Source organism: Protomyctophum parallelum, assembly GCF_964188405.1.
Source record: "Protomyctophum parallelum genome assembly, chromosome: 8".
NCBI classification, from domain to species: domain Eukaryota; kingdom Metazoa; phylum Chordata; class Actinopteri; order Myctophiformes; family Myctophidae; genus Protomyctophum; species Protomyctophum parallelum.
Window position 1 is genome coordinate 41,735,190 of NC_139703.1, and position 26,536 is coordinate 41,761,725.

General features: G+C 43.4%; 1 protein-coding gene across 1 annotated transcript in view; it reads right to left on the reverse strand.

Annotated features, from left to right (window-relative positions):
- Positions 1-814: 814 nt before the first annotated feature.
- Positions 815-26,536, reverse strand: part of LOC310863255 (ankyrin repeat and SAM domain-containing protein 1A-like) — a 68,072-nt gene continuing 42,350 nt past the window's right edge. Inside the window, exons 5-14 of the mRNA XM_083771462.1 lie at positions 24,595-24,741; positions 18,188-18,295; positions 14,010-14,180; positions 12,693-12,830; positions 11,793-11,864; positions 11,422-11,505; positions 10,888-11,025; positions 4,851-5,030; positions 1,322-1,419; positions 815-1,083 (exon numbers count right to left, since the gene is read on the reverse strand). Of these exons, the coding sequence (XP_083627588.1) occupies positions 1,017-1,083; positions 1,322-1,419; positions 4,851-5,030; positions 10,888-11,025; positions 11,422-11,505; positions 11,793-11,864; positions 12,693-12,830; positions 14,010-14,180; positions 18,188-18,295; positions 24,595-24,741 (1,203 nt within the window). The 3' untranslated portion in view covers positions 815-1,016. The remainder of the gene's footprint in view (positions 1,084-1,321; positions 1,420-4,850; positions 5,031-10,887; positions 11,026-11,421; positions 11,506-11,792; positions 11,865-12,692; positions 12,831-14,009; positions 14,181-18,187; positions 18,296-24,594; positions 24,742-26,536) is intronic.

The window sequence follows — 26,536 nt, forward strand, 5'->3', positions numbered from 1 at the left end:
TGTGTGTGTGTGTGTGTGTGTGTGTGTGTGTGTGTGTGTGTGTGTGTGTGTGTGTGTGTGTGTGTGTGTGTGTGAGTGAGTGAGTGAGTGAGTGTGTGTGTGTGTGTGTGTGTGTGTGTGTGTGTGTGTGTGTGTGTGTGTGTGTGTGTGTGTGTGTGTGTTTACAGGGGCCACACAGGGCTCAGTACTTGGTCCGTTTTGACATTGTAGACATCAGTGAAAGATTGATGAGCGATCCATCACATGATTATTGTACAAATGTGTAGAAAAGCAAAAAGTTAGGTTTTTTTCTGTACGTTGCTGCTTTTGTCTTTCCACTGGGTAAATCTCCATCTTGCATCCCTTGCTAGCAAAACAGTCTCCTCATAGTGCCTCACAGTGGTAGATGCCTGGTAAGACAGGACAAGCTACAGATGGGAAAAGGGAAACAAATTAACTGTCTTTGGGGCAAAATAAGTGTTATGAAATGATCCAGGGAGTTAAGAGAAGATAAGGGAGAAATTCTTCATACATTTTAGATACGGACCAGAATCCATAAGGTGTAACTGGATAGGCTGGGTAACACATTTGGGAATTAATTCTTGGATTTTTTTTTTGTGGGCCCATTCACAGTTTCGGCCCCTTCAGCAATACATGATGGATTGTAACAAAGTCTCAAGATTAGTTCACATTGTCAACCTAGCCATTAGTCAAACTACGCTGATTCATTAGGCCTGGGGGGGATTGGTTTTCAAAATTGTGTGAAAATAGTAGTGTAATAAAACAGCACCTCTTCAAAGATGAGGAGGCTAATGCTGGGAGGAGGGGGGCGGGGGGATTAGGATGCAGACGCAAGATGTCGGTCAGAGGAGGAAGAGGAGGCAGTTTGGTTGAGAGGACGTGGAAAAAAGTAGAGTACAATCCAGGACCATCCATTCCAGGCTGCCATCAACTGCAGCAGCAACAGGAGAGAAGGGGGCTGCCAAGGGGGTTGTGGTGGTGGTGGTTGGGGGGAGGGAGAGCCAGGGAGGAGGCTGTCATGGCAGGTGGAAGGTCGGCGTAGGTCGACGGGGGAAAACGAATGGGCAGGGGAAGTTGGCAGCCCTGCAGAATGCGATACCATCACAGTGAGAAGGCACAGGTCTCACGTGTATGTATGAGAGTGGCACAGAGAGAGAGAGAGAGAGAGAGAGAGAGAGAGTGGGGAGAAGGTATAGGTAGAGACCACAGGGCAGGATGTTGCTGCAGATGGGGCAGAGAGGAAACGGGTGGGGGGGTGGGGTGGGCGCAAGGGGCGGGACGGGACGCAGGTATCAGTTATCAGAATATGGTGGTCTCGTACTTGGTGCTGGCGGGGCGCCTGTTGGAGTCCCGGTGGTCCAAGAGCCATGTGGTGCTGCCCAGGGACTGCATGTCTGCATCCATCTCCAGGGGATCCATCTGCCGAGGGGGAAGGGGGGAAGGGTCGAGAGGGAGGACGTGAGACTGGTGGAGGCAGCGTTAGGTGCCGTGACGGCCGCACTGACATGGCCTCGGCTCACACACGTGCATGTGGATCAGAGGTACAGTCCAGCGATTCATGGTAGCGTCACAGACAAGCAGGGCTCAAATCCACCAGCATGGGTTATGACGTCTGACAAGTAGGTCCACTAGAGGGGCGGAGTGCACAGTAACAAACAGCGAACAAGCTGAAGCCAGGTTCAAATAGAGTGATGGCACTCTAACATGGATAGGTCTTGCCAATATGCCATTGCCGAAATATGAGACCACTAACAATCGCCTGCAGGGCTACATGTAAGATTAACATCATTCAGTTACAGGATTTGTAATGCATCATACATGTATATTGTATACATCATAAACATATTAATTAGAATGAGCAAGTTTCTAGATGGCCTGTTAAAATATTTCTGATCTTCACCATAACCTGTTCATGGAAATCTGTGTTTGTTAAAGAAAACATTAGAGAAAGTAACTCCAATATTAAAATTCCAGAAGCTTTAGAGGAGAAACAACTTACAGAAACCACTCCAACCAACTACCATAATTTATAATAATGACTGCTACACAATTAACACCTGCAATTAACCAAGCACTTAAGCAAGTAATGGAAGTCACAAAGAGACCCGCTCTTTCCTGAAAAACCACATAATCACATAAAAACAGAGCTAGTAATGTCTAAAAAACGTGTAAGATGAAGATGCGAAATGAGAAAGGAACAGGAACGTGGAGTACTTTTTGTGCTAAAAATATTCAGGGCAACAAAAGAGATAAAGTGCACTGCAGCACACCAGAGCAAAAAAAGGAAGGGAGAAGGGGGGTAGTTGTGGCGTGAACAGATGCGTGAACGATGGAGGGATGAATAGAGGAAAGGAAATAGAAGGACCTGGACTCCAGGGCTAACAGAGTGCAACGGGAGGAAGGAGGGACGGTGGGTAGTACACGTGTGACAGTGACAGCAGCGGCATTCTAGCGGAGGGCCACCCTGGAAAGCAGGAGGACCAAGAAGACAAGAATAAAGAAATGTTAAAAAGGGGGGAGCAAGAGAAGAGGGACAGAGTATTAAAGTGCACCAAATGGAAAATAAAGAAGTCTAAATATTTATAAGGGGGAAAACAAACATCCACCACTCATCCCCCTTGACTAAGGGAGATATTAGGCTTTATTAGGTTTCTGCGCTTCACCCCCACCCACAAGAGAATAAGCCTGATCCCGGACGAGCCCCCAATGTAACCATCTGTTTTTCAACCAAGCTAAAATAGGAATTCCTCCTGGCCAAGGGAGATATTGGGCTTATGGTATTCAGATAGGACTACTCTGTTACAGTAAATGTTATGATTTATTTTGTTTTGTTTTTTTACATTAATAATTAATTGCATTTTTATAGCGCTTTTCCAAGTGCTCAAAGCGATTTACAAAAAGCGGTTCATTCATTCATACATCACATTATGGTCTATGACACATTTCAAACTTAAGTCGACTACAATGTCTGGTATACTTTAATGTCAAAGCAAAGATAGTGAGTCACCAAGTACATAAAAAACACCCCCAAAAAAGGAAGAGAATTGCTGATAAGAGTTTTTACGACTGTTTCCTCTGAATTTGAGGCCTCATCCCAGCATCATTATGCATCTCAGTGATTACTCCATATATTATCTTTATGGGCTGATAGTAAAGTAAAGAGTGATTTGTTAGGCCCGCAGGAGCATGCTTCTCAGCAGTGTGTGCTGCCCAACGGTGCAGTTCTTTCAGGTGACAGTGATCACTGAGTGCTCATTATATGCAGCCCACGAGGTCAATACATCAATGCGTAGCTCTAGTCTAAGGGGATGATACGTAAACATTTACGTAACGTACTCAGTCAACGCTGAGCAAATATAGGATACACATGGCCCCTGCAGGAGGGAGACAAGCACTCCCCTGAAGTGTCCCAGAGGAAATCATACACCCCTGACTGTGAGCAAGAAATAATGCTATGTATTAATCATGCCTCGCATACTGTATGCCCCACAGGAGAGAAACAAAAAAAATGGACTGCGTGACTCAGAGTTTGGGGAGCAGGGGGGGGGACTAGACAAGATTGGTAGAGAAATAATGAGTCATCACTTTCACCGCTGCACACAGCAAAGCTTCCTTTGTAGGTGGCAGAGGGAACGTCAGTCACAGGTTTGTCTGTGTTCCTGATGTGGCTATGGAGTATGGAGGCACACTGACATTCCTCTAGTCTAATTTGAGCCGAAGAGGGCACCTTCAGAATAAAGTATGCAGCGGCACATACAAGCACACACACATCTTCACAAAACCCCTCTCAAATATGCACACACACACACACACACGTGCGCACACGCATGCGCGCACACGCACGCACACGTCGCACACACACACACACACACACACACACACACACACACACACACACACACGCGCGCGCGCGCACGTGTGCGCGCAGCACCATGTTTCATCATGTTTTTTTATAGGATGGTTAGCACAGATAAGCCCTACTTCTTTGTTCACCGTAGCTTTCTTAGGGGACACAGTGACACTAGCATAACCTACATGTCTTAGTATTGACACATCAATCATCGATTGGTATGCGGTCAGGCATGGGCTTGGCTCAGGGAAGAGGACGCCCCTGCCATGCATAGTCCGCCATGGCACCGTTGGAGGTGCGACAAAGAAAGCAGGAAGACCATCCTTCTGTATGAAATAAAATAATTCTCTTCCATGTTTCGCACGGAGGCACAACTCTGCTCTGATTGGAAAGGTCAATTCTATAGGATCACTGGTTCTCAACGTTCTCAACCCATTTGTACGCTCTCAAGAGTTAAATTAACCCTGAGAATATTTACAGGGTAGATTGAGGTCCCAAAGATTTAAAATATTTGCATTTGTAGACTCACAGAGTTACAAATGCGTGAGGTCCTTTAATCAGGGGTCATCAATAAGTCCGTACACGGACCGTGGCAAAGACTGTCTGTGCCAAAGACTGTCTGGGGCAAAGACTTGGTCTTGTCCGTGGCACATTTTAGATTTTATTTTTTTACATTTTCATCATAATATCCAAATTACTGCATGCCAACTTTCCAGGTTTTCTCCAGAATATGTTCAACACTTATTTACTACAACACTTCTTAAACGTTTTATTTGCAAGGACCCCCATAACTCTGAGAGTTACAGACCTGCTATGGTCATTTAGACTCTTCTTTATGTCTGTCTGGTCATATTTTTGCCTACTCATTTTGTATGTCCTTGGACAAAACATGTCCACAGTCCACCACAAGCCAACATGGCAACGATGACCCCTGAGTCAATTTGGAGTGGACCCCTAGTGGTCTCCGGACCAGACGTGTATTTGTGTGGGTGGTACTCACTGGTGTTGATCTCCTCATGCTACTGTAGGACTGAGACACAGGTCGGCTGGTTTTTGTCTCAATCACCTCTGAGCTCAGAGTTGAGGGCGGGACAAAGTGTCTGGCTCTGGACTGCATAGCCAGCTGATAGGCCACCTCAAATGCCTGTCCCAGTGTTAAGATGATCTCATAGGTCTGGGTCTGTGTAGATATAGAGAAAAAACAATAAGGTCAGTGAAAGCAGTGTATTGAATGTAAAACAGACTATTATGTGTACTGGAGATTGATGTTATTATTATTATATTATTAAGGGTCAAGCCTGAAGGGACGAAGACCCCTTATTGTTTTCGTATGGGTTTTCGTATGCCATTTTTGGCAATATACAGTAGAGGGTTGTGGGAATCGCTCAAGAACTGAAGCTCACAGTCATTCGTAAAAGGACAATTCCTATTAAAAATGAATAGAGAATTTTACGTCATAGTGTCTGAGCAAATAAGCATAGTGTCTATTTTACATCATGATGATGTACGATGATAAGAGCGCCCCTCACTTCACCGTTCACATGCGTCTTTTCCATGTGCCTCGCAGTTGGGGAGGCAAACAGAGGGAGGGAGAACAACAATGGGTAGGATAAATGGAATAGGAGTCAGAAATGTAAAAAACTAATTCTAAAGCAATTGTTTTTGCCGCTGTTAGGTCGAGCGGTTTGTGTTTGATTGACTGTCGCAGAAGGTCTGCAGCTTCTGGTGTTTCTGTTATTCCAGCCTTTTGTTTTCTCTCTGAATCTATTTGTCTGTGCTTTGCAGTTGCACAATCGATCAATTTGTTGTGAAGCATTGGCCAGTGGTTCTCAAAGTGGGGATCCGGGAGTCTTTGAGGGGGTTGCAGGGGTCTCCAGCTAAAAATGATGGATAGTTAAGAACCATATGGACCCTTAGCGACAGTGATGGCACACAGGTTTGATCATTTATTATATCGATGATGTAATTTGCTCATATCAATAACGTTACATTGATGATGTTAGTCATCTCAAAAATCTCCATTGACTTCCATCAGAAAATTAAACTTAGATACAAAATCACACGTGTGTATCATCATCATTACGTAAAATAGACACTATGCCTATTTGCTCAGACACTATGATGTAAAATTCTCCATTCATTGTCAATGGGAATTTAATGTTTGTGTAGGACAAAAATAGCCCCTATGCCTATTTGCTCAGACACTATGACTATCACTCTTATAGACGGCAGATTGACGCCGCAAATAAATATCAGATGGTGTCTGGTGCGTTTGAGGACTTCTGTACCGTCTGTGACTAAAGGAATTGCATGAAGGGTGAGATAATAGATCTCCATCTTCCATCGATTGCTGTTTTGTTGTTTGGCTCTGGTTTGTTTGTACTCATCTCCTCTGATCACTTCCAAAGAACAGTGTGTAGTGTGTACAGCCAGTCCTGAAGATTGTTGAGAAACAAATTGGCTTTGCCTGCAGTCTGAACAGAGCCTTTATCGGCTGTGAAAAGAGTCTATCTTTGCTATTAATATTCTGGACTGCTTTATCCCACAGAGCTTGGCTTAGCAAAATCAGTACCAGCATTTGAATTACTTCTTTAATGGACCTCACTTTAATAATCCTTTAAGCTATTTTATTTGCCCTTCGTTCTTTTGTGCTTCCAAGATATCCTATAATGAATCATTTGGTCTATACAGTATTATAGGCATTTCTACCCCAAGGCTTTGGCTGGGGTGTGAATACGTAAGGACACCAAAATAGCAAGATTTTTATTTGATCATACGGAACACTCAGTGCAGGCTGCTCTCATTCTTATTCAGTGAAATATAGCATTGTCTGATGGCCTTTAGAAACATGTCCTCAAAGAAATGCATTGGTGTCTGTTAAGTGTTACTAAAGAGATGAGCAATGTTCCCTCTACAGAAGGCCGGAGTGCAACATTGACCTTCACTGTGAACATGAATTGAATTTCAATATAACTGATTCAATGAACCAATCAGGAAGATTCCTGTCCATAGGATGTTTCTTGTAACGTTCTGTTCAGTTTACTCTCGTCTAGGTTTTTACTTTTACTTTTGTTTGGTCTTTCTGGGCATCGCTAAAGGATGAAGAACCCCGGGGGGAGGGAGTGGTACTGTGAGGGGAACCACTGGTGTAGAGCACTGGTTCCACAAACACTGGGTCAGGACTCGGGACCCATTTGTGTGTCACGGACACATTTTTATGGTTCCCCTTTATTTTTTATTCCTATGGATTCCGCCATTTTTCACAGTTTTGGCAGTTCTATGCAGTCGTTTTCCACGAAATTCGGTAATATGGTAGAGGGTCATATAGGAAACGGTCAAGCACTGAAGCTCACAGTAATTTATCAAAGGACCTCTGACTTTTAGATTATATTATTTGCTCAATCCACTTTTGACAACGTCAAGAAAGCGACGTCAAAGAATTCCGTAGCCTGGTTAGCTCTCCCTGGAAATCGCACCAGACTCCACTGCTATTATTAGCACCTTCAAAGGAATCTCCTATCACTGCTATGCTGATGATATTCAATTATACTGTTCTTTCAAACCAGATAAAATGGATAATACGATCACCATACTCCACGAATGCATTACTGGCATCAAGAATTGGATGTCGAGCAATTTCTTGCAGCTGAATCCAGACAAAACGGAAGTCCTAATTGTTGCCCCAAGTAGGGTTGCTGAAGTCATTGCCGATCACCTTGGGTCACTAAAACATAACATATCCACCAACCCCAGAAACCTTGGCATCATTTTAGATCAGTCCATGCTTTTGGACAAACACGTAAATTCTGTATCGCGCACCTGCTTTTTTCACCTTCGTAACATTGCCAAACTAAGATCAGTTGTTTCACACCCGGAGTTAGAAACTATTATTCATGCGTTTGTGTCATCACGTCTTGATTACTGTAATTCTCTGTGTACCTGTCTGTCTAAAACGGCATTAGGTCGCCTACAACTGGTTCAGAATACAGCTGCTAGGTTGCTGACCAGGTCCAGGAGATCCTGTCATATAACACCCGTCCTTGCCTCCCTACACTGGCTCCCAGTTAATTACATTACATTTTAAGACTCTAGTCATTACACACCGAGCCCTCCATGGCCAGGCACCTCCTTATCTCTCTGACCTGATCCAGCCGTATGTGCCCAGCAGGTCACTGAGATCCACATCACAGGCTTTGCTGGTTGTTCCTCAGACAAAGCGGAAAACCAAAGGCGATCGAGCCTTTGCAGGTTTTGCCCCTAGGCTATGGAATGAGCTTCCACTCCACCTAAGAACTGTGGACTCTGTGGACATTTTCAAAGGACTGTTAAAAACTCACCTTTTTAAACAGGCCTTTCCATAGCCGGCATGGTTAAATGTTGATTGCTTTATTTTACTCTACTTTTTTCTATTTTCTATTTTGTCTTACTTTATTAATGATTTAGATCTTAACTTGTTTTATTGACTATTGACTTGTTTTCATTTTATTGTTGTTAAAGCACTTTGTGACTGTAATTGTCTGTGAAAGGTGCTCTATAAATAAACTTTACTTACTTACTACTTACTTACCAGCCCGGAACACGGAAACTGATTGCAGCTTTCAACAAGTCCCCAACATACTTGTTGAAATTGAAATACAAAAATCACAAACCCATGAAGAACATCTTCAAAATGTAGGTCCCACATGGTCTACATGTGGGCTAACTAGCATGGGTTGGAAGCATAGACTGTAAAAAATATGGACAAAGCGTTCCCCGGGTCTAACATGGACGTAAAATGAAGCCTGTTATTCCTGCACTGTACGTAAGTCGCCATCTTTCTAGATCCGTTTGGGCCCAGCTGGCCATTGGCTGGCTCCGTTTTGGCCCAGCTGGCCATTGGCTGGCCCAGACACGAGGCGGGACTTCCCCCCTTCTTCTCCGTTGGTTTTTATTTTGACTCGAGTGGGAGGGGAATCCCGATCATAGACTGTAACGGTAGCCACGCCCCTCAGAACAGGGGTTCCCAAACTTTTTTGGACCAGGTACCCCTTTTGGGGTAGATATTTTTCCAGGTACCCCCTCATCCTCGCAACACAGATAACAATATATTTACAACCACAAGCAGTGTTTCCTGCAGGAAAAAGCTTTGGCATGGTGCTGGGCGCAGGCCGCAGGGGGGCCTTCTTGCGTCGAACATTTTGATGAATTAATTAATTTGATTCAATAATTAATGAATAAGATTAATAAATTAAGATTAATTTGTATTATTGCTCTTGTATTGCTATTGGAGACACTGGGGGGACACTGGGCAGGCACTGGGGAGGCACTGGGGAGGCACTGGGGAGGCACTGGGGAGACACTGGGGAGGCACTCGGGAGGCACTCAGGGGGGCACTGGGGAGGCACTGGGGAAGCACTCAGGGGGACACTGGGGAGGCACTCAGGGAGACACTGGGGAGGCACTCAGGGAGACACTGGGGAGGCACTCAGGGAGACACTGGGGAGGCACTCAGGGGACACTGGGGAGGCACTGGGAAGGCACTGAGGGGACACTGGGGAGGCACTGGGAAGGCACTGAGGGGACACTGGGGAGGCACTGGGGAGACACTGGGGAGCATGGGGAGGCACTCAGGGGGACACCGGGGAGGCACTGAGGGGACACTGGGGAGGCACTGGGGAGGCACTGAGGGGACACTGGGGAGGCACTGGGGAGACACTGGGGAGCATGGGGAGGCACTCAGGGGGACACTGGGGAGGCACTGGGGAGGCACTCAGGGGGGCACTGGGGAGGCACTCGGCTGGGCACTGGGGAGGCACTCAGGGGGGCACTGGGGAGGCACTCGGCTGGGCACTGGGGAGGCACTCAGGGGGACACTGGGAAGGCACTGAGGGGACACTGGGGAGGCACTGGGAAGGCACTGAGGGGACACTGGGGAGGCACTGGGGGGACACTGGGGAGACACTGGGCAGGCACTCAGGGGGACACTGGGGAGGCACTCGAGAGGCACTTGGGAGGCACTCAGGGGGACACTGAGGAGGCACTGGGGAGGCACTGGGGGGAAACGGGGAGGCACTGGGGAGGCACTCAGGGGGACACTGGGGAGGCACTGGGGAAGCACTGAGGGGACACTGGGGAGGCACTGGGAAGGCACTGGGGAGGCGCTGGGGAGAAACTGCAGCCACTGGGGAGACATTGGGGAGGCACTGGGGAGACACTGGGGAGGCACTCAGGGGGACACTAAGCAGACACTGGGGAGGCACCATGGCGGACACTGGGGAGGCACTGGGCAGACACTGCAGGGCAGACACTGGGGTGGCACTTGGGGAGGCACTGGGGAGGTACTGGACATTTCATATCACACACACACCATGATTCACTAGCCCCTCAAAAAAAAAAAAAAAAAAAAAAAAACTTTTTTTTTTTTTTGAGGGGGCTTGGGGTACCCCCTGGCTATGCGTCGCGTACCCCTAGGGGTCCGCGGACCCCACTTTGGGAACCGCTGCCTCAGAACATGCGCGACTTTATGGTCATTCTTTTAATAAATGGGACCATAATTTTCCAAAAAGAATATTATGACATTAGAAATGAGACTTTAAACTAGTGACTGGAAGCAGAAAGTATTCATGACCATGTTTATTAAGGTAATACAGTCTAGGTGAAGTTGGGCCCAAATACATGGACTTCTATGGGGCTATGGGTTTTTCTGGGTCCAATGACAGCGCCACAACAGGCCATTATATGAACTTTCAGGAGTTTCAGGCTTCACAAAATATCTGCCCCCCTGGTTGGAAGTGGGCAAGCCCATGTAGGTCCCACATGGTCTACATGTGGGTTAACTAGCATGGGTTGGAAGTGGGCAAGCCCATGTAGATATCCAGTTTCACATTTGCTGTTTTGCAGTCAGTACTTTATCTTCATGTTTATTTTATCTATTTAGATAGATGTGTTGGCAGTCTCTGTGGAGAATTATTGGTATATTTCTTTGCATTTAAAGTGATCTTTTTATGAATACTACTGTATAGATGTTTGTGCCCCTGCTGCGTGGGTGCATCACTCACCACTTCCACAGTGCTGAATACATGACAGAACTGGTGTCCACTCTTCAGATCCTTGGTAATATAGGCAAAGGTGCAGAGGTCATCTGGATCTTGGGCCGCACACGAGATGTTCCTGATCTCGTGCTCTGCCACGATGGTCTGATGATAGGAGGCCGGCAACAGTGGGTATAAGAGGGGAGAGGAGGGAAGGAAAGAAGGTGAGGGACAGCTGGAAATGTACTGCTAATGGAGAGTCTTTAAACTGCTAACAGCATCAACTAGAATGTTTGGCTTCAAGAGATCGATAGAGAGGAGAGCAGTATGCAGAGGAGGAGAAAGAGAAAGATGTGTGTGTGTGTGTGTGTGTGTGTGTGTGTGTTTGTGTGTGTGTGTGTGTGTGTGTGTGTGTGTGTGTGTGTGTGTGTGTGTGTGTGTGTGTGTGTGTGTGTGTGTGTGTGTGTGCGTGCGTGCGTGCGTGCGTGCGTGCGTGCGTGCGTGCGTGCGTGCGGTGTACACCCGTGTATACATGGACATATACACATTACACACACATACCTTAGTGGCTGCATCAATGAACTTGACGCCTCTATAAGTGATGGACAGAATGACAACAGGACCCTTTCTGGCATCCTTAGATTTCTATTGTAAACAGAACCAATGAAAGCATGAGAGGACAGCAGCTATCCATTGACACACGAAGGTTCATTCACGTTACATGATGAACATCAATCTAGCAGGATGAGCTTATGCTGCAAAGTGGAAAGTAACCTTTACAGAACATTTTTCAGAAAGGCATTACAGTTACAGATAATTTGTTTGTGCCAACTCTTGTTTTATTTGTAAAACAATTTAAGTGCCATTGTCATTGCTTCTTGGCTTGTATTTTGTACTATTTATAAGCACTATACGGAATCAGGCAGACCTACCCTAATTTTAGCACAAGCATCTTGAGTGGACTCAATCCCTCGTAGATCCCTGATTATCATTGATCCTAGGTACTAGAAGAGAGACAGCACATTAAGCACACAAGAGAGCACACCTAAAGGTGTAAATAGAAGGATTTATGATTTTACATATTGAAAACATAAGGCTTTCCAAGTGAAAAAATAGAATTCTCGAGCTACAAACAACGCCCCCATTCAAGAGTGGAGATCATGCATGGGGGTGCATGGAATAAAGCAAAATGAAATATCATATCTCTTGGAAAAATCTATGCAGATTTTTTTACAACACCAAGAATTAAGAGTAAACAGTGAAAGAAACAGATACAATGTTGGAGAGGATGTGGAGATGTAAATGTGGATCACTCATGTATTTTGGAAATGTCACAAAATTGATGGTTTTTGGAAAATTATACATGATCAGATATTGGGATATGAGGTACCAATGGAGTGCAAAGTTTTGTATTTAAGAAACGTGATGGAGGGAAAGATACAAGGAGAGGATAGATATCTGGTAAACATTTTATTGGCAGCAGGAAAGAAGGCTATCACAAGGAAATGGGGACAGATGGAACCTCCAACACAGGAACAATGGGAAGAGTTGATTCATGAAATATATCTAATGGGGAAATTGACACACCGTTTGAGACTGCAGGAAGAACAAATGGAGGACAAATCAAATGGTTGAAATTAAATGGACAATTTTTAAGACCGAACATAAAGATTAAGGGTATGGGGGAATGAGGAACAATGGAAAATGCCTAGGATTATATGATGTAATATGCACATTTAGAAGACATGTATATATATGCTGGCTTCTATGGAATCCAAATGACGGAAATCAGTCTTGGCGACTGAGAATTTTAATCCATGGCGGTGACTTACAGTTGCCTCATACCCGCAGGAGTCCAGGATCAGTTTTTCAGGCTGGTGGTGCCAGGCAGACACCGTGGCATAGGTAGCAGATTGGCTCGGCGGCCGGAGGTTTAACCGAGAGTCTCGTTGTCGATCACTCTGTCTATCCTGTAGGGACGATTGGGATGGTGGACATTCTCAAAAAGAAGGAACTGGTAACTCAGCAGCTAACTGAAACATGTGCCCTGAATACTTGTATACTTGTATTTCTTACAGTAGGTCACTCAGGTTGAGTACAATACATGGTACAAACTAGCCTGGCATCCATCCTGATTTGCTACGTTCGTGTATTTCTCACTGCGTTACTACTGTGAAGCGACATGAGAAAAAACTAAACAAGCAAGCAGTCTGGATCCCAGGCGGTACAAACTGCTTTCAGGTTAACACGGGATGACCAAAAGATCAAAGATGCTACAACAGGTGCTGTATTCTCTCTGCAACTAACATTCATTTTGACACCGGATGACATGCAGAGCTTCAGTGAGCCATGGACAATGACATGGACGTTGACAGGTGCAGTCATGCAGAACCACATGCAGAACCACAACCGATCCCAATGGCTTGTACCAAATTAAGCTGAACTCTCATCTTCATCTAATTCGTTTTTCTCTGGCTTCTACTTTCAGCCTGCTAGCCTGCAAGCAAATATGCTGTAGGCCTATTACATATTATCTGTAGTAGAGACTTTGCTATAGTTGGAGCTTCAGTAAATACTGGGTATGTAGCATCTACATCTGTATTGGCTACTTTTAGCAGTTTCAATTCTAACTAAACTTACTTTTTAATTTACACTATGAAATCCTCAGTCTTAATTTATTCATTTACCATTTGTAACTCGCAGAGAGTGTACACGATTCTGGGCCCAAATAGCAGATCTACAAGCTCACAAGCTCTCAGCGTGTGAGCTTGTAAATCGGCTATTTTTGGCAAAGACATTTGGTGCAGAGGGGAAAAAAGAGCACACCAAGTACACTGCCGTACAAAGCCAAAGTGCAGTAACTACGTTTTTGGACACAAATGGACTTATTTGTGTATCCCAAAGGTTAAGACTTCATAATTTTGGCAGATAAACAATTACCTCAAGAACAATTACTGAAATATATAACACTTATTTGCCGATATCTCATTTGGCTGACCAGTTGAAACACTTTTAAACCCAATGTCAGCCAATTTATTTTCCTGCAGATACTGCACTTTGGCTTAAACAGCGGCAACTCATGTCCAGTTTACTAAGTATCTAATATCTAGTGGTTAAACCACACTGAACAGAGGGGCCAGGAGACTGACTACTGAGCGTGGTCTCTCGCTGTAGGAGCGCAGAGATGCCGTAGCGTCTTGGTCCAGTCCTCTCCTCCTGCGACCAGACTCGCTGGGAGGAAGCAGCATGTCCATGGACCTGCTGGTGTACGGGTCCATCTGGCCAAGAGGTGACGGGTTCTGGGACAGGAGGTCGTGGAACTGTCAGACACACACACACACACACACACACACACACACGCACGCGCAGCCGTGCACGCACACAGAATACGCCATATACACGCCACAAGAAGCACAGAAATTTGTCCCGGATTTTATTGTCTTTTATCCTCAAATGTTTTAGGTTATTTAGTATTATACCTACGCAAATATACTGTATGAATAGGTATCTGCATGCACACGTGGGTGCACATGTGGGTGCACATACGTGCACGTACGTACTGTGGCAAACCAGGGGAAACAGCCAGGCCTATTCCCCACAGAAGGAAGCTGGGGGAGGTGATAGAGGGAGTATATCACCCTGTACAGGTATTGCAGCCAATGGGAGCCTGGACATGGACGCACCTGCAGCCAGTAAGGCAATCAACAGAAGCTTTTAAATAGCCGACGCCCAAGCTGCCTGGGGAGTCAGTTTGGACTAATGGAGGAGTGAGGAAGCAGGAATCACTCTGTTCATGAGGAGGCTGGTATGAGGGATATCTCACAAGCCGACTGAACTCCACAAGGGAGAGCATACAGCACTCTCCCCCACCTGAATACATTAGTCACTAGCTCTCTCTCTGCTCTGCCCACAGGACTGTGCATAGAAGCCCAAGCCCCTGACAGGAGGAACCCTAAGTTGACGTTTTGCCCCGTTTTCCCCTTTCCCTAACAAGTTAATAAAAGACAATTTAAGTTACATGTTGAATCTGACTCTGAGCCTCTTATTTTATAGTGAATCTTGCCTATTCTCCCCTGGGTTGCCACAGTACGCACGCATGCACACACACACACACACACACACACACACACACACACACACACACACACACACACACACACACACACACTATTCCCTGGTCAACATCCAGAATTAATCCTTAACAATAGGACATTCTCAGTGGAGATTCACTGCTCTCTTTTGTCGGATAAATCAGCTTTACTGTTGAGTGGAGGTATTCATTCCAGAATGTGATATCCACTGTTTAACACTGTACCTGCTGTCACAAAGTGATTTCTGATGCAAACATTAACACACAATGATGTTATTATAATAAATAATGTCTTCCTATAGGTTTGTGGATAGAACATGGCACCAACACTACCAGAGCATTATTTCCAGCTGTGATTATCAAATCAAATGAAACTTTATTTATAAAGCACGTTTAATAAAACCAAGATTGACCAAAGTGCTGTACAGATCAGAGGCAAAACAGAACAAGCAAGAGACACAATATACAAGCAAAAAACAACACAATATGAGGAATGTTGACATGACCACAGGAAGCACATATAAGCATGAAAGATAAAAAACAAAGAAAGCTAAAATAAAACAAACAGACAGTGGCCTTGTGGTTAGAGTGTCCCCTGTCCGCCCTGAAACTGGTAGGTTTCAGGGCGGACAGGGGACAGGGGTTCGATCCCCGGCCGGGTCATACCAAAGACTGTAAAAATGGGACCCAATGCCTCCCTGCTTGGCACTCAGCATCAATGTGTTGGATTGGGGGTCAAATCAACTAATGATTCCCGCTCCAAGAGATGGGTCAAATGCGGAGAACAAATTTCACTGCGGTAACGTGTGTGACTAATCGTACGACTTTGATTATGTGGACTCAAATTGGATTAAAAGCCAGAAAAAATAAATGAGTCTTGAGCTGAGGCTTAAAGACATTTATAGACTAGGCAGATCTGCTGTAATATAGAAGGGCAGGCCTGGGAGCTGCTGCCGCAAAAGTGTGTGTGTTACTTTTTTTAGTAGTTAGGTCGACCAGCAGTAGCTGATCAGCAAATCTCAGAGCTCTAGCTGGGGTAAAGGTTCACGAGCTCGGAGAGATACTGGGGGGCCAGTCCATTTAAACATTTGATTTAACACATTGACTGCATAACCCCCCCATACACAACATTTATTCCATTGTCTTTCCCTGCATAATACGCTAAACCCGCTATTTGTTTTATGTGTTTAATTCGTGTTTAATCCGCCTCGTTACAATAACATTGTGACGAGGCGGACGCGTTATGATGACGTAACCGGAAATCGGCATATAACTGGCTTGCAAGGGCTTCTGGGAATCTGAGTCCAATGCAAAGGTGGTATGGACAGTCTTAGCTCGCTTTGCTCTTTGTCTATGAGTGGGATCGTGTAAGTGGCTTTTGTGTCGGCGCAAAAACAAACGTTGGGACTATTTTCAGCCGGATTTTCATCATGTTTACAGTTACCTTTGACGCCTCAAAGGTAACTGTAAACACCGGCAGTCAACGTAACATGTAATTATAGACTATAAAGCGCGGAATGAGTAGCAAATAAGACAACTTTAAAATCGATTCTTAAATTAACCGGGAGCCAGTGAAGGGAGGCCAGTACGGGGGTTATATGTTCTTTTTAGCAGCGGCGTTCTGGACCAATTGCAGTCGTCTAATTGATGACTGTTCGATGCCAATATAGAGCGAATTGCAATAGTCGAGCCTAGAAGAAATATAAGCGTGGATTGCATTTTCTAACTGTTTTGGGGGAAGATATGGTTTGACCTTTGCAAGAAGTTGGAATGAATTGCATTTTTATAATGAATTGCATTTTTATAGCGCTTTTCCAAGTGCTCAAAGCTCTTTATAATGGTTCATTCATTCGGAGGTGAAGCGGCAAACAGAGAAGTGGTTGAAAACAATTGAAGGAGTTTGGTATAAGGGGTAAATATAATTGAATGTCATCTGCGTAGCAGTGAAAATAAATATTGTGTTTAGACAAGATAGGACCAAGGGGCAGCATGTAGAGTAGGAAAAGGAGGGGGCCCAGTATAGAGCCCTGGGGCACCCCGCATGTGAGAGGGGCTGGAGGAGAGGAGAATTGGCCTAATTGGCCCGAGAAACTCCTATCAGATAGGTATGATAAACCATGCTAAAGTGATACCCGTGATAAGTCAAGGAGTACCAGGGCTGCTGGTTGCCCAGATACTGAGGTAAACATTTGGTCATTAAAGACCTAGTTTGAAACCGATTGAAATTATTCATGGATGCCATGTAAAATTAAACACAAGAGCTTTAGATAAAAACGGTAGTTGAGAAATGGGCCTAAAATTTGATAATTGAACCATTGCTATGCAGGACAAGCTTTCGTTGGTCTCATGGCTGTCAATGTTATTTTGCATAGCTGTGTTGTTGAACACATACACAGCTTAACGTCAAGAAAGTTACACGACTGACCCACCCAGGTGATGGCAATAATACTAATACTGTTTCTCCCTCTGTCATTTCCTTGTATTTCTAGTTTATTGAAAAAATTACATGCACATTTGTCCAGTGCATAGCCTACTGCAGGTCTGGTTGACTAGATTTAGAAGATATTTTGATGCTCTTGCTACTGAAATGATCGATTATTTATATGGAGAAATCCTTCATTTTACATGCATCTCAATAGGTCTACTCTCTGCTAACGTGTCTATTGGACAAGAATGGGTTAGCAAAGGGATAATTATTATATATTATACTGTGTAAAGCATCACAGTACTGACACCTCTTCCGCACCAGTATGCCCACTACATTTTCAAATGTACTGTATCTTTAATATGGAGACTAGGAAGAACAGCCCTAACCCAATACCATATTAATCTAATGGCTCTTTTTGTCTACATTAACTTAGTAAACTGTGCCTTGCCTTGAAACATATTTGGTTCGTATTTGGTTCTGGATTTGTTTCCATACGCTATAGCTGAGATTGATTCAGATAAAGTTCTCAGAACCTTTTTCTATTCTGGATTTCTGGAACTAACATTTGGTAAAATAGCAATTCTACAAGTTCACAACCTAATGTATAGCCTACTTTTTTCCCTTCCTGGAAATGTAGAAGAAGTCAGAAGAAGTACAATACTTGTCTTTGAAATGTAGTGGAGTGATTGTCATAAGTATTAAATATACAAATACTCAAGTAAAGTACAGATACTAAAATAATGTACAGTACTCATAAATGTACTTTGTTACTGTCACCCACTGTATATTAACTCACTACCACTTCTTACCATCATATTGGAGAGACGGTTGGACTTGGTTGGTGCCTCTTCATAGGGCCTTTCCGCTAGTGAGGCAATGATCCTCCTCCTGTGTCCCAGAGCACTGATCTTAATAACCTGGAGCACAAGCACAACGGGGCACTAACATTAGCTGGACTATCCAGCCACATCAATTTCTTATGCAACGTAATTTATAGAGACTGAACTAATACAAATACATGATCCAAAATACACCCGACACACAGTCTGTGCCGTGGCACACAACCTGGCACGCCTCCACGAGCAAACAGAAATGATTCTGCTGAATAATTCAGCCTACGTTTATGTAGGTGTGGATGAAGCCTCAGTCTGTTTCACAGCAAGCTCACAGCCCTGTCTTCTCGCTGCTATAATTCACTGTAGCGCTTTGTGATATAGTGCTGAGATAACAGTAAAGGACTGGCTGATTTATGGACAAGATAACAGGCACTATATGCAAATACGGCTCTGATGTGTTAATGGTATGCATATACTAGGACGTAGTATGTCAACGACCTGTTTCATTATATTTTTTGTACGTTGTTTTGAGCTGTTTTTAATTTACTATTTTAGGAGTTTTCATATAAACACCCAGTGCCTCCTTAGCAGCTCAATATTACTGTACATCTAACACTACTGTATATGTCTTTAATCATAATTTAGTATTTGTTGGTTTATGCAAAATATTCACAAATTATAAAAGAAATATGCTTCTTGATTATTCGAAATGGTTTGGGAGTCACTGTACATAAGGAATTTCATTGTTTTTTTTACAAGACATTCTTAGGAGGAAAAATGAAAGGCCAATTTTTTATATAGCTGTTGCCAGCATCGTTATTCTCACAGATTCCAGAGAGAGGACAAGGAGACTGGACGCGTTTTTCGGAAAACCGCCGGAAAAACGCTGCTACAAATCCGAAAAAGGCAGCAGTGTGCATGCAGGGATCTTTAGCCTACAGTGTGTGAAATGAGAGAAGACTTAAATAACAATAAAGAACCTCCGGATGATTTGAGAAAGAAAATCACCTCATTGATCATTTTGATGCGGCACACTGCTGTGTGTTGGGACAGTAAAGAGTTCTGGATGCTCACAGGCAGTTTTCTGTGAATGACTGTGCACTGTGCAGCCTGCTGTAATAACCCATTAATACCAACGCTGCTACTACACTGCATCACACTGAGCTGCACACCATTTTTCACATATTGCTCATATCGTCGCTTGGAACCTTGTATGTCCAAAACTGTTTCTTTACACAAAATGGAAAACCTGTGTTCCAATGGATCCAGTGTATTATTAAAACATGATCATCAGGTATTATTATAATATAAGGAGGAAGAACATTTTCCAAAAAGTGTACACTAGTATTTGTTAAAATCATGCTTTTATGTGGACACGCCCACCAGTCCATTAAGTATGCCTGGTTTGCCTGGTCGGTGGTGATGGGTGATCCACCTGAACTGAAGCCGCACTCACAGCTGTAGTTGTATGATAAAGGTGGAGTGGTTAGGGGAGGGGCTGATAGTGTCATGTCACAATATTACTGTTTATTTCATTGGCCCGTTTGACTGTCAAGGGTTCAGCCTCCAGGAAGAAACCCTAAATACAAAGTTAATACACCATTGCACATAAAAACAACTCCAGGGTGTCTAATGAAGTACTGTCACCTCATACTGTAGACACATGAAAACTGGAAAAATACAAAAATTGTGGCACGAATCGCACAATATACTTTTCGTTGGTTCGATATTTATAAAACCCACAGTTGCACAAATCGCATGCAAAAATACCCAATCTGCAAGCTTACAATGCATCGCGATACGTGTGTTTTGAGCTTGTGTAGTCCGGATGTTTTTGCTACTTTTGTGTGACACTGTAATACTACTACTAGTATACAAGCACGCGCGGTACAACAACCTAGTCGTGGAAGTCGGTGTCGGACCCGGTCAAATTCGGCGACCTCGGAACATTTAGGCCCACAAATCTGGCGTCTTCGTCGTTTTAACTGTTTTTGACTAACTTAACCCATTTTGGGCGGGAACCCCTTTTGGTGTTAGCATTATGTTATGCTTTAGCTATTGAAAAACAGCAGATCTACAAGCTCGTAGCGCGCCACCGAGTGGCGCGCTACGAGCTTGTAGGTCCGCTATTTTTGAAAAATCGAAGAACCACTGACATAGAAACATAGCTTTTTCAGAAAACTGTCAGGATGTAGAAGACATTTTTAGAATCTGATCTCAGGAGATGTAGTTTGTTCTCGAACCAACTTTATGTAAGGGGCTTCATTCCACCTCGCTGGTAAGCTACCGACTGTTCTCACCAAGCCGGGCCGTTATACAGAGCATTCTGTGAGTCAGACATGGGGCTTTAAGGCCTACTGTGCGTTTTGGTAACCTGTAATATAGCGAAGTATATTAACAAGTTTAAATATGAGATAGAATATTTGCTTTCTGTTTTCTTGCTGCTGCTGTTACTGCAGACTATTGGCCTCCATCGTTACACAAGCACCAACGCTTAATTTATACTCTATCATATAAATAGCAGATCTACAAGCTCACAGCACGTCATGACTCATGATGCAACACATTGTGAGTTTGTATGGGCTATTTTCGGTGCATGACACGGCACCGCACGCAACAAAGTATAAATCAGCCTTTACAGGTTGGCACTTATTTTATTTATAGAGCACTACACTAGTTTAGAGATATCCAGGGATTGCAGGCAGAAAGAGGACGTTTTGTGCCAAACATAAACTCTGTGGCAAATAAAAGTTAATGATACTTGTTCAGCAAGATAAACTTCACAAATGAACAGCCCTTTATAAACACACTAAGACACAACGTCACCATCACTACAGTGTGATGACTTAATGTCCCCGACTACCTCTGCGGCCTCATTTAGCGACTTCATTTCACCACGTCTTTTTTTTAAAGAGTTGTAAAAGCTTCAGAATTAACGACTGGGACATTCACTGATGTATTTTATGTCTTTGAACCAAATGTGAAAATTCACCAGCTTATGTTAACCACAGACGTTATTTCAGGCATCTAACCCATTAAAAAAAAAGACATAGACCTCGAGCCAAGGGTACCAGAAGTCCTTCCAAGACTCTTCCAAGACTGCAAGTAAGGTAATAAGCAGACCCTGAATTGGGAGTTGGGACACAGCTAATAATGTGTTCTATTATAAATGTTATACTAATTTGAGATGCTATACACTGACACGGAGCAAGACAGGAACGCCCAAAAACGTCACATCCGTTTTTTTTACCCTGCCAGACTTTTCTATGGCTGCCAATGCAACTTTTCCAATCCTTAATCACATACGGACAAACATCTATGCCGATAATATCTAACTTGCGGAGGTAGCGTGCCTTGTCCACGGGCAACAGATCTTTCAACGTATGGCATTGCAAATACGTTTGATAATCGCTACTCTGCGCAATATTGTTTTGGAAATGCCGCAAATTGCATTGCAGTGAACGAGAGCAAATCACAACTTCCCCTGGGGGTGGTGACTCCGCCCTGAATATGTGTTGTTGTGTCAGTCTATACAGAGATGGTGGCAGTGGCAACGTTAGCAAGTTAGTTTGCACCTCAGACGATCCATTTGGACACTTTAACTTTAGTTATGCTCCCTGTGTGGCAGTTCACCCCATATAAGAAAGGCTAGATGGCTCACCCGCGCTGCTGGCCAATGGAGAGCTACGTCGCTACGTGGCGGCCATCTTAAAGAGGAGCAGCATAACATTGTGTCTATGGGGCACGTATATCTATATTCTACGTTACGTACATTGTTTATGCCGTTTGCTTTGATTCAATGATTGTTTGAACACGTATTTGTATGATTTGATTTGGGTGTGTTCTAAGTTAAAGTGTTAGTGTTTACTTGAATTGTTGATTATCGTGTATTAATCTAATTATAGTAAACTAATACTATTATACAAAAAAATATATATTTATATCGTACTTGTATGATTTATGTACCGGTATGTATTTATTTATTTCCCACCACGGAGTAACCTCGCGGCAGACTATCGATCCAGCATATAGCTAGAAAGTCTGGTAAGGCCAGCAGTGTCGGTAGGCCAATCAGAGGCAGGCGGGGCGTTACCATGTCTATGCTCGGACGTGGAATAGATAGACGCCTAGGGCATGTACTTTTTAAATAACCATAACTTGCTCAATTTTCAACCGATTTTCAAAAAGTTTAGTTTGTTATAAACGTCAGAGACATCCGCATACTTATATGCTTGTATGACGTTCGTATAAAAAAGCATAGCCACGTTGATAACGTTTGTAATAAACCAACCCGTTTGTAAATCCATCAAGATTTGAGCGAGTTATGACTATTTTTGTTTGAGCTGCCATAGAACATACTGTACTGCAAGATGGCCGCCGGGTCCACCTTGAGCCATCTAGCCTTATGGTTCACCCTGCCACTGACTGTATTTAACAACGTGTAACTTATAACAGGAATGTTTCACACAAAAAGGGTTCAAGTTTGTGATATTTATTTGACTTCATATAGTGTGTTATTGTTGATTGTTGAACGATGAGTGATTGCCAACATACCAACATTGGATTTGTGTAAAGTGGGAAATTGAGTACAAATTATTATGTCTGTCTGGTGATTTATTTTAGTAATTTTCCAGTTTTGGGCAATTTTTCAACCCGTGCCTTTCAGCAAACACTACCCACACTAGGTGTGTGACACCCTGCATACTTGCTTGTGTCTGATTATGCTACTCCTACAGCTGGAAAATATAATCTAAAGAGACCATTCTGCCAAGAAAGTGGAGTAAATGGTCAATGTGGTGTGACTAATTGAACACTGACTGGACAATCATTCACTGGAAAATATCAAGACTGTCTAAAGTAGTAATCCCTCGTCACACACAGCCAAGTACACGCACACATGTCCTCACACCAGTGCCCACATTATCTTTTCAACTGGCTTAAAATGTCCCCACAAATTGCTTTCTAATTGCCTGCTATTAAGCTGCAAGTAATTGCACATTGCCTAATAGTAGTCAACAGCTTACTTAGTAATTTACATATCACCTGTCAGCAATCATCAATTTATGTTTTAAGCAATTAGCAATAAGCAACTAATGTTGGTGTTGCTAATGCTTTTATTAGGCTTTTTTTAATTTCAGCATTACAATCTGATTAAGACTCTCGTAGATGCCTGTTATCCTGTGTAATTTTTTGTAAAACAGGCCCCTCCCAGGCTCCCAGTAACTTTGGACGCCGATTACAGTCGAACGATACGGACTATGAAAATTCTGCCTGTGGTCTTTTAATCAGATAGGTCCAGAGATCATGTTTACCGTTTTTGTGAGATTTGCACAAAAGCTGTAGGTGGAAGACCAAAATGTGTGTTTTGAAGAAAAGTCAAAATGGCGGAAAATCTATCCTGGCGCAAATGGGCGTTTTGATTTTACGATACAAGTTATAAAGTGTAGCTCCGACGGTTTCTGAGAGAAAAATACTTTTTGTTGTAATTGTAATGCACTAATAAATTAATTATGAATCAATATTTTGTTTTAGTGAAAAAAGGGCTTCGTTAGGACCTCAAGTTGATGGGAACTTTTAATGCACTAATAAATACAAAAAACAATGTCGGTCTGGCCTCTGGGCGAGTATACAGTCTCTCAAGCCAGACAACTCTTCCACAATCTTTGACTGCTACAGAGAATCTGCAAATGTTATAACCAGGAAGGAAGCTGTCATCTCTTTGTCATTTCATTATTTTAAAATATATTTTTGTAATTCCACTTCAGCTAGGCTTTAAACTAGACAGCTAGGGCTTCGACTATTTTGATTTACAGTACTTGTTTGCATGACTGCAAAGGCGAAACAGAAGTGGGGCTATTTTTGCACATATGCAGCACTTCAGAAGTAGATACTGTTAAGCCTAATTTAGAACAGGCGAGAATAGCAGACCTACCAGCTCACAACGGGTCACGTCCATGGCACAATTGGCACATTGTGAGCTTGCAGTTTGGCTATTCTCGGTGTGCAACACCATTGCACCATGAATTATGAATCTAGCTTTAGGCGGAAGCATTTGAAAATTATCTGCCTCAAGAGACTACTTGGTGAGTGGACAATCACATAGCTGGAAGGTAAGACAGCTAATGTGTTCGCTGCTAACGACCACACTCCACACCACATATTCTTAAGTGCCCTTGAGCGAGACAACTGAGTCCCTGCTTGCTCATTCATTGAAAATTGCCCTGTATATGAGCTAGGGTCAACTAAGTGCACACAAATCTGGCCTTTAACAGTGTCACAATTTAATTGACTGAAAGTAAAGTAAGAGTGGATCAGTTACAGTAACCCTTACGTTAACAATCTCCAGCTCCCACAGGTTTATCAGTTACAGTAACCCTTACGTTAACAATCTCCAGCTCCCACAGGTTTTTGACACATTCCAGCGTGCGGTATCCACTGGAGAGGAAGTTGGGCAGGTACTCATGAAGACCCAAGCCATCCAGCCAGGAGGCCAGAGAGGTGCTGCCGTCACAACCCAGCGCTTTCACCTGGAAAGAGAGATGATGAGAATTACGTGTTCACAACTTCAACCATATACTGGTGGGCACCGATATATATATATATATATATTTTAATATATATATTTTTAAGTGGTGCAACCACTTCTACATCCAGCATGCAATGTCCGTGTACCTGTGTACCTGTTTGTGATGTACCTGTGTTAGTACGAGTGGTGTGCGCATGCGTGAAATTGGAACGAGAGAAGTATGTGACATGGCTGCCACCTGCTGGACGCAAACGATAGAGAAGAAATTGGAACGATACAGAGAAGAAATTGGAATGATACAAATTGGAACGATACAGAGAACCAATAGACGGGAGTTGCACCACTTGGTTCACACTGGTGTGATTTTTTAAATATAATCAGCATCAGCCAATTCTTCTTTTTTTACTCTTTACAGACTAATAAAAGAGAAAAGCGTCCGATATTGATGAATCGGTAATGATTTATCAATATTGGTCAAATTTATGTCGATTTCCTTTTCTTTGGCCTATCTTTATGACAGCATTGAGCAAGTGCACTGGTATACACAGGTTCATAACTTGTTGATTGATTGATTGATTGATTGAGTGATTGATTGAATACTAGTCTATTGTTTGTGGGAGAGAACTACCAGCCAGGGTGTCATGGTCTGCAGTCTCCCTGTCAGCCACTCCCACTCTCCATTCCTACCCTCAGTCATTGTCACACACCTGTTCCCACTCCATCCCCAGCCCAGCAGGGCCATGCCCAAACCTGTGAACACTTCCACAATCAACCTGCTCACTATAAGACTGGACTCATTCCACACTCACACCGTCAGAACATAAGCCATTGTCCGGTGCTCTACTTGGATGTTTCCTGTGATTTCTCCTGTACCTGGAATATTCTCGTTCTGTAAGGTTCTTTGGACTTCCTGTGTTTTGCCTTGTGTTTTGTTTTGTTTAGTTTTGCCTTTTTTTATTTTGCTTTGTACTTTTTGAATAGTTTAGCCCTTTGGATTCCCTGAGTTATTTGCTTGTGCTTGCCTTGCTGCTGTGTTTGTAAGCTAGGCTGCTTCTTTAATAATAAAACTGTTTGAAACTACTCTGCTCTGCATTTTGGGTTCAGTCATTCTGCCACTGACACAGGGCAGTTCTGTTGTTTTTAGTTATGAGTTCTTGTTTCACATTATTACTGTTTTTATTTTATCAGAGGCCTAATCAATTCTCTAAATATGGAATTTTTCAATGGTGTAGTGCTGCCTTGTCTTCTATGGCACTTCCCTGTCTGCACTCTGCAGTTGTTTTTAGATGAGTGTGTTGCTGATCGGCATTGGCCACTGAAATAACATTATTGGTGTTGACCAGGTTGTTCCACCAGGACTTTTTTTTCTTTTTCTCTCAAACACAATTTACAAATGGCCTAGCTGATGGTTACACAGCGCCATTCCGAAGCTCTCTATTCTAACCCTAACTGTATGCAAAAGCCATGTAGTCGGACTGGTGGTGCGTCGTAATCATATAACCATAATTTATAAGTTAATGGCAAGGTGCTAACCAGGTGCAACTTCCCATTGGCAGCCCATTCATCCAAACAGAATTCTGATTGTATTACACGTCAAACTCACCAACATTGCAGCTGTACGAAAAGCTTTAATTATTCTTTCTATCCTCAAAGTGTTTATTTCATAATCTACTGTAGACATGTGAGTTACTTTCTGTCCTTGCAGGTGATTCTTTTTCTAAGTGTTGCAGTTTGGAAGTGCTCGTTAGATATCACTCAACTGCCCTGCGTACCACCTATTTTGCACATAATGCAGG